We start from the raw sequence: 8,805 nt of genomic DNA on the forward strand, positions 1-8,805 counted from the left end.
ACAGGCAACCAATTGTTTGTGGATGGTGAAAGAGAAAATATTCATGTTGGCGGTTTCCAGTACTTAGACTTGGCGTAAGTTCTAGTTCAAGCTGTGAATAATAATAATACTGCCATCTCTCAACACCCTTATTTCATTTCCAGAAGTGACGGTCATGTGTGTATACATAAGGAAAAATATATTAAGCTGCGTATGTATGTTTTGTGTACTTTATTGTCTGCGTTATGCCTCGACTTCAAAATAGTGGGGTTTTTTAAAAATTTAGTGTTTATTTTAGGTGGGGAGGGGCAGAGAGAGAAAGAGACAGAATCTGAAGCAGGCTCCAGGCTCTAAGCTGTCAGCACAGAGCCCGATGCGGGGCTTGAACTCACAAGCTATGAGATCATGACCTGAGCCGAAGTAAGACACTTAACTGACTGAGCCACACAGGCGCCCCTCAAAATAGTATTTTTTTTTAAATTTTTTTTAACGTTTTATTTATTTTTGAGACAGAGCATGAACAGGGGAGGGGCAGAGAGAGAGGGAGACACAGAATCAGAAGCAGGCTCCAGGCTCTGAGCCACCAGCCCAGAGCCCGACACGGGGCTCGAACTCACGGACCGCGAGATCGTGACCTGAGCTGAAGTCGGACGCTTAACCGACTGCGCCACCCAGGCGCCCCCAAAATAGTATTTTTTAAGTAGGCATGCCTGCCTAAAACTGTAAGAATCTTAAAAACAGCCCTGGGGCATCCAAGGTTTGCAGCTTCTCTGAGTAGAAACGCAAGAAGGATAGAGACAATACAGGCCTGAAAGAAACCAGTGCGTTCGGTCTTGTACCTAACAGGCGTTACACTCAAGCAGAGAACACAGTGCTGATGATGATCTAGTCTTACATTCATTCTAGGGAACTTTTTAATTTGTTTCTTTTTATAATACAGTTTACCCCACTGCGTACCAGATTTAAAAATAATAATAAACTCCTATAGACAGGTATCTTTCTAAAATAGTATGGTGCTGTCTTCTTAAACAGAATACACCTGCTGTTTCAGGAGGAATTAATGGTGAGCAGAGTTCTTCTTCACAACATTCCCTCCAGAGACTGTGCTTTTCAGTTTTTCAGACCTGTTGTTAATGAGTCAGTTTCAACCCGTGCTGTTGGCCGCATGTGTTGTTCCTTTAAATGTGTCAGTCATCCTCCTAATTTATGGCTTATACTCTGGACAAGGAGCCTCAGCGCTCTATAGTGCTGTAAGAACAAATCAGGGGCGCCTGGGTGGCTCAGTCAGTCAAATGTCTGACTCTTAATTTCAGCTCAGATCGTGATCTCATGGTTTGTGAGTTCAAGCCCTGCATCAGGCTCTGGGCTCATGGCGTGGGGCCTGCTTGGGATACTCTCTCTCCTTCACTCTCTGCCCCTTCCCCCCCCCCCCCCCGTCTCAAAATAAATAGACTTAGGAAAAAATTCTAAGAACAAATCAGCAATCAGGGGGTGTCTGTTATTTGCTTCTTTCCATTTACTGGCTCTATTCTAGATAGGTTAGATTGCCAGATCACTGAATTTTCAATAGGCAAGATACTAGACTTTTGCTTTATTTTTTTTTTTAGTAAAAGGTTTTTTTTAAGCATAATATACATGGAGGAAAGTATACAAATTGTAAGTTTAGAGTGCATGGTTTTTAGCAATTTTTAACAAAGAACACTTAACAGTTTTTAATACACCCTTGTTAGCTCTACCTAGAAAAAAAGAACACATAACATTACCTACTTCATCCTTTTCAAAGTATGCATCATTTTCCACATGCAATGTGTCCTTTCCCATACGCATGGTCTCACCAGGCAACTGCAACAGTTGTGTGAGGCTAGAGATGAGAGGTTTTCTGTACTTGACAAATGGGGACGGTGAGGCTTGGATAACTTACCTGATGTCTCAGATCACAAAGTAGAAAGCAACGATATTAATCCTAGTGTCCCAGGGCAGGACTCTTCCCATTACTAGGCTGTGAAATTGACTCAGAAGATGGAACGCGGTGGTACCAATTCTAGTCTCACAGTTTGGACAGGAGAGAGCTGCACCCCAGCAGCTAAGAGCCTGGTGGGCTTTTGGAGCCTGTGTCTGCTCCGACTGACCAGTGCCCCTGAGATACGGCTGTGAAACATTTTAAACTTCTTCTCGGGGCAGTCACCTGTCAACATACCCTCTTAGGCGAGGGAGGGGCGTAAATTAAGCCCGCCATTATACCAGATTTCCAAAGGAAACGTCAAAGCTGCAGATGCCTTAGTTTTCTTATTTCCTTACTTCATTTCTTCTCTTCTTTGAGTCTTATCTCATTAATACCAACACAATAATTTAACTGAAATGGAAGGATCGAACAATCATGAGAACTCTTGATAAGCATCCTATAACTCGCTGGAATCAGCGCTCTCTCTCTCTCTCTCTGTTTCAAAATTATCAACCATTCTAGAAAGCCTCAAATGGTTCGAATTGCAGCAGTGGTACAAGTGAAGAAACAAAATCCCAATTATAAAAATATGACAGGTCTAAAGCTTTGCAAATGAAAGTTCACAACGGGTCTCCCGGCTAGCCACAGAAATGTAGTGTGCCCTGGGCGGCCTTATTGAAAACTTGGTATTGAATACAAAATACAAAGTCGTGTGGAAGGCACCCTTTGTACAACTATTTTTCACAAAACAGAAGAAGCTGAATTGTCTCAGGCGTGTGAATGTTTTTTTTAAATGGAAGTTCTTGCAAGACCCAAACTTCCCCAATGACGTAATAGTTGCTATCAGCAAGGCAGAATGAGCTCTGGGGACAAGCTCTGTGGGTTCGATACCCTGCTCCACCGTGCGCCTACAGTGCACACGACCAATCCGTGCCCTCAGTTCCTCCCCTGTGAGGAGGCTAAGGGTAGCACCCTACTACAGCGCTTCCCCAAGGATTCAGTTTACGTGGCTTTCAGAACTGTGTCTGGCCCACAGAAAACTGCTTTTATTGCCGGGAGGGAAGGAGCCTCTTTTGTGTCTGTTTTTGCAAGGAGACAGGAATGCATTGAACGGGTCAGAGCAAAAGTCCAGTTATCAAATCCTAATCCAAGAAATTCAAGCAATCACTAACACAATGAGGAGGCTGCGAAGCAGATTAACCTATTATAAGCAGAGCCAGCACCCCCAGATCCCAGAAATAGAGGGAACAGTGGAGACTGGCAAGAAATCAGCCATGATGAGAAAGCAGGCTTCCCCCACTGCTTTGCTCCTGGGGATGACAGGTAATTTTTTTTTTAAGATTTTTTCTAATAAGCCCTTTTAAAAATTTTTTACTGTTTATTTTTGAGAGAGAGAGAACGTGACAGTGTGTGAGCAGAGGAGAGGCAGAGAGAGAAGGAGACACAGAATCTGAAGCAGGCTCCAAGCTCTGAGCTGTCAGCACAGAGCTCCATGCGGGGCTCGAACCCATGAGCTGTGAGATCGTGACCTGAGCCGAAGCTGGACACTTAACCAACTGAGCCACCCAGGTGCCCTTATTTGTGTTTTTAGATTTCACATTTAAGAGAGACTGGTCTCTCTTATGGTACTGGTCTTTTCTCTGACTTATTTCAGGTAGCATAATGCACTGAAGGTCTATCCATGTTGTCACAAATGGCAAGATTTCATCCGTGTGTGTGTGTGTGTGTGTGTAACTTCTGTACATATGTATGCATATGTGTGTATGTATATATATGTGTTCGTATATGTATGTATATATATAGTACATCTTTCTCCATTCATTGTTGATGGACACAAAAGTTGTTTCCATATCTCGGCTGTTGCAAATAATCCCCCAGCGAACATGGGGGTGCAGATATCTTTTTGAGTTAGCATTTTTGTTTTTGCTTGGCACGGAACTGCTGGATCATCTGGTTCTATGTTAAATTTTTTAAGGTTTATTTATTTATTTTGAGCGTGAGAGAAAGTGTGAGTGGGGGAGGGGCACAGAGAGGAGAGAGCGAGAATCCCAAGCAGGCTCCGCACTACCAGGCAGAGGTGGGGCTCAAACGCATGAACTGTGAGATCTTGACCTGAGCTGAAGTGGAACGCTTAGGCAACTGAGCCACCCAGGTGCCCCTATTTTTAATTTTTTGAGGAACCTCCATACTGTTGTACAGTGGCTGCCCCGATTTGCATCCTAACAATTTACAACAGTGCACAGGGTTCCCTTTCCTCCACATCCTCACCAGCCCTTGTTATTTCTTCTTTGTGATAATAGCCATCTGATGGGGGTGGAGCGATACCTCATTATGGTTTTGATTTGCATTTCCCTGATGGGTTACGTTGAGCATCCTTTCGCGTGTTTGTTGACCATCTAGATGTCATCTTGGAAAAAACTGTCTATTCAGACCTTCTGCCTGTTTTTAAATCAGGTTACTTTTTTGCTGCTGAGGTGTATGATTTCCGTATATATTCTATATATCGTATTATATATTCCGTATATATATTCCGTATATATTATATATATCGTATATAATAAGTATTAGCCCTTTATCTAACATGGATTGCCAATAGTCTCTCCCAGTCAGCAGGTTGCCTTTTCATTTTGTTGATGGTTTCCTTTCCTGTGCAGAAGCTTTTTAGTCTGATGTAATCCCAGCTCTTTATTTGTGCTTTTGTTCCTCCTCCTTTTGGTGTCAGATTCAAAAAATCATCACCAAGACTGATGCCAGGGAGCTTCGTGCCTATGTTTTCTTCAAAGGGCCTCTTCTTGAAGGCAGAATTCCTCTAGTTTAAGCCCAATCGTATGTGAAATGAGGTTATTCAGTGGACTGACTCAAATTCACTTTGTGTTAGCAGGTGATAATCAAGTTAATTCTTTTTCTAAAAAAGATTTTTTTTTTTTTTTTCAGAGAATGTGAGCAGGGCGGGGGGTGGGAGGTCGAAAGCAAGAGGGACAGAGGATCTGAAGCAGGTTCTGTGCTGCCAGCAAAGAGCCCCACGTGGGGCTCGAACTCACAAACCAGGAGATCATGACCTGAGCTGAGATCAAGGGTCGGGTGCTTACCTGACTGAGCTTAAACCATTCCCTGTCGCAAGCATTATAGAGAAAAAGGGGGCCCTCCCGGAGGGCAGCTAAAGAAAATTAGAGTGTGACCTACTACCTTATTAGAACAAAAAATACTGCTTTTGACAAACATGTAAGTAAGTGCAAGGTTCCTTCCCCTCCCCACCCCCACCTCCAGAAAGTCAGCCTCCAGCTAAAGAGCTAAGTACCTCATCACTTAAAGATCTGAACACCCCCTGTCCTATGCAAGGCCGTCCCTGGTCTCCCACCCAAGATAAACCAATTTCAGTTCATTGCTTGGACCATAAAGCAAATTAAACTCAAACACAAAATTAGCTTTAGGTGGTAGATTATATGTAAATATATTCTTTTCTGTAACAATTTCTTTTAAAATGGCAACAAGTTTACATTCTAACTTGGAGGAGTAATAACCTCATTTAGGAGCCTTCATGAGTCTTTGTAAATTGCGTGCCCAAAACTGACAACAAAACTAAAATAATGGCACTATCATTTCACCAGCTTCTATATTTTCTCCTATTGTAACAAAGTTGGGAGGAACAGTTGGTAAGCTCATTGATCTGATTGTCAAGGACTTCTTGAGGAACTTTCTGCAATCTCTCAATCCAGTAAAACCTCAGAAACTGAAAACCGTATGGTGGGGGTTTCCCCTAAAATTAAGAGGCTCTGACTCTGGTTGAGTTTTCTACACCCTTGAGGACTTCAGACTCCCTGTTTTCTTGGAGGGGAGGGGAGAGAGAGAGAAAAGAGAAAACTTACGCATGCAGGTTAAAGGAAAAGTAAAGTGACAGGCTTCTGTCCCTTTGGGGAAAATTAAGCCCCCAGTTTGTAAGAAAAACGCACTTTTTTAGAAAAAGCTAATGGACAGCTGGGGCCAGGGGGCTGCGTTCCGCAAAGCGGCCAGGAAGGAGGGGAGGCGGCCGTCGGGTGAAGGTTGGGGGGCGGCCGGGCCCCCCCCCCCCAGCCCCTACCTGCGTTTCTCAGCTTCTTGTTCCGATACACGGACAGGATGACCAGGAGGTTGCCCAGGACGTCCACCACGATGGTGAAGATGAGGGTGAAGGCGAGCGTGCAGGCCAGCCAGGAGGGTCGCGGCCGCGCCCCCTCCCCGCCGCCGGGCGCCCGCTGCGAGGCGTTGAGCAGCGCGCTGCCGTTGCCCTTCAGGGTCCCGCCCGGGGCGCCCCACGACCCTGCCATCGCGCCTGCCCTCGGAGCGCGGCGCGGCGCCACCCGGCCCGCGGCTCAGGGCTCCTCCGGGCCCTGCCCGCTTCTACGCCCCATCCCGAGCGCTCCCCCGCGGCCGCCCTGCCCGCTCTGCCCCTTCCCCGCCACCTGCAGCCCGGGGACACGGGGCAGCCGCCCGGAGGCTCCTCGGTCCCCCGGGGCTCAGCCCGTGGCCACAGCGCCCCCGTGCGGGCTGCCTGCGCCGGGCCGCCCGAGGTCCAGCCTGGCAGCGCGCCCCGCGAAGCCACAGGTGGGAAAAGTCAAGGAACTTTCTCAAGTGTTGCACCATTCATGGAACAGAAATCATTTTCCCCAGCTCCTCCGCCCTCCAGTACTGCAAAGGCAAGCCAGAATTTTCATAATCTTCCCCCCCCCCACAAAGCTACTTTTATTTTCATCTTTCTTGAACACTGTAAGGGTTCAGTAGGTCAACTCCGTCTCCTTCAATTAAAAATAAAAATAACTTTTCCAATTTAAAAATTCCAAGTTCTCAGCCTCAGCCTCTGTGCATGCCTTTGGTTGCTGCCCCCGGTGGAGAATCCGGACACTGGAAACGGCCCCTTGAAATGGCGGGAAGATTCCACCGGGAGGGCTGATTCCAAGCAACTGTGCACTTTTCGTTTCGATTTCTAAACGTCAGCGGACTGAATGGTTTCAGAGTAGCCGCAGTCTTGCCCCGGCAGCCGCTTTTTCTCCACCTGACTTCTTCCAGGAGTGGTACCGATCCTAGCCGTGTGCTCTCTCCCTGTAGACGTCCAAGATTAGGTTTGGCACATACTCACCCTCGAGCTTTTACAAAGAGCTTCACTCGGGGCGCTTGGGTGGCTCAGTTGGTTAAGGGTGGACTCGACATCCGCTCGGGTCACGATCTCCTGGTTTGTGAACTCAAGCCCCACATCTGGCTCTGTGCTGACAGCTCCAAGCCTGCTAGGGATTCTCTGTCGCCTCTCTGCCCTCCCCCGTTTGTGCGTGCTCGCTGGCTCTCTCTGTCTCTCGCAAAAATAAATAAGACTTAAAAGCAAATAACTTCACTTGGCCATTGAAGGTGTCCAGGCAATCTGCAAAGTCCTAGGTTCCAATCAATTCCATGGCATTCATGAATGTACTTGGTCGGGAAGTAATTCACAGACTTGGCTCAAAACACAGCCCTTACCCTCCACATGGCATTTGTGAGCTTCAGAAGTGACGTGCGGGAAGGACAGCATTAAGGAAGGAACTTAGAAATTAAGAGGCACATTAAATAAGTTGAGTAATAGAGGTTTTTAATTAATTTAAATTTTTAAGTAGGCTCCTTGCCAAATGGGGGGCTTGAACGCACGACCCTGAGATCAAGAGTCAGATGCTCTACCAGCTGAGCCCCCCAGGCATCCCAATAAATGTTAGTTTTTAGAACAGTTTTCGACATACAGCGGAATTGAAAGTACAGAGATTTCCCAGATACCCCCATCGTCTCAGATGCACAGCGTCCCTACTGGCTACAGCCCACATCACCGTGGTACATTTATTGCAATCTGTGAGCCCACACTGACTCATCGTTGTCCGAAGTCACAGTTGACAGTAGGGTTCATTCTCGGCGGTGTACATTTTGTGGGTTTGGACGATTGGATAATGACACGCATCTACCATTGTTATGCGTCCACTGCCTACGAATCCTCTGTGCTCGGCCTCTTTTTTGCTCCCTGTTCTCTTCCCTCAAAACCACTGATCTTTTTAGTGTCTTTAGTTTTTGCCGCTTTCAGAATGTCCCGTAGTTGGTATCGTACGTTGTGTCAACTGGCCAGGTTGGTTGGCTTTGTTCACTCAGTAATCTGCTTTTGGGTTTCTTCAATGCCTTTTCATTGCTTAATAGCTCATCCTTTTTAGTGCAGAATACTATTCCATTGTCTGGATGTCCCACAGTTTACGTATCCATTCACCTAACAAAGGGCATCTCCATTGCTTCCCAAGTTGTGGCTGTTGTGAATAAAGCTGCTATAAACATCCACGTGCAGATTTTTGGGTGGACATAGGTTTTTAGCTCCTTTGGGTAAATGCCAAGGAGCACCGTTGCTGGAGTGTATCTTAAGAGTATGTTTAGTTTTATAACAGTCCGCCAAATTGTCTTCCAAGTGGCTGGACCCTTTTACATTCTCCCCCCCCCAGCAATGAGCAAGAGTTCCTGTTGCTCCAAATCCTCATCAGCATTTGGTATCGTCAGTGTTCCAGGTTTGGACCATCCTAGCAGGTCTGTAGTGTTATCTCCTCGTTTTAATTGCAGTTCCCTAGAGACATAGGATGTTGAAGTCTTTTCATATGCTTCCTCATCTGCATGTCTTCTTTGGTGAGGTGTCTGTTCAGGTCTTTTGCCCGTTTTTTAAATTGCATTATTGTTTTCCTCACTGTTTTGTTTTGTTTTTAACAAAATCTTTTTTTTTTTTTAAGTTGATTTATTTTGAGAGAGAGAAAGCAGGATAGGAGCAGAGATAGAGCGAGAGAGAATCCCAAGCAGGCTTTACACTGTCAGCATGGAGCCCAATGTGGGGCTTGATCCCACGAACCAAGAGATCATGACCT

The 8,805-nt window shown here is 46.0% G+C and overlaps 1 protein-coding gene across 1 annotated transcript in view; it reads right to left on the reverse strand.

Annotated features, from left to right (window-relative positions):
• MTNR1A (melatonin receptor 1A) overlaps window positions 1-6,225 on the reverse strand; it is a 39,897-nt gene extending 33,672 nt beyond the window's left edge. The window contains exon 1 of the mRNA XM_023252374.2: window positions 6,000-6,225. Within this exon, the coding sequence (XP_023108142.1) occupies window positions 6,000-6,225 (226 nt within the window). The remainder of the gene's footprint in view (window positions 1-5,999) is intronic.
• Between the last annotated feature and the right edge of the window lie 2,580 nt (window positions 6,226-8,805).

The sequence above is a fragment of the Felis catus genome, chromosome B1, assembly GCF_018350175.1.
Source record: "Felis catus isolate Fca126 chromosome B1, F.catus_Fca126_mat1.0, whole genome shotgun sequence".
Lineage (NCBI taxonomy): Eukaryota > Metazoa > Chordata > Mammalia > Carnivora > Felidae > Felis > Felis catus.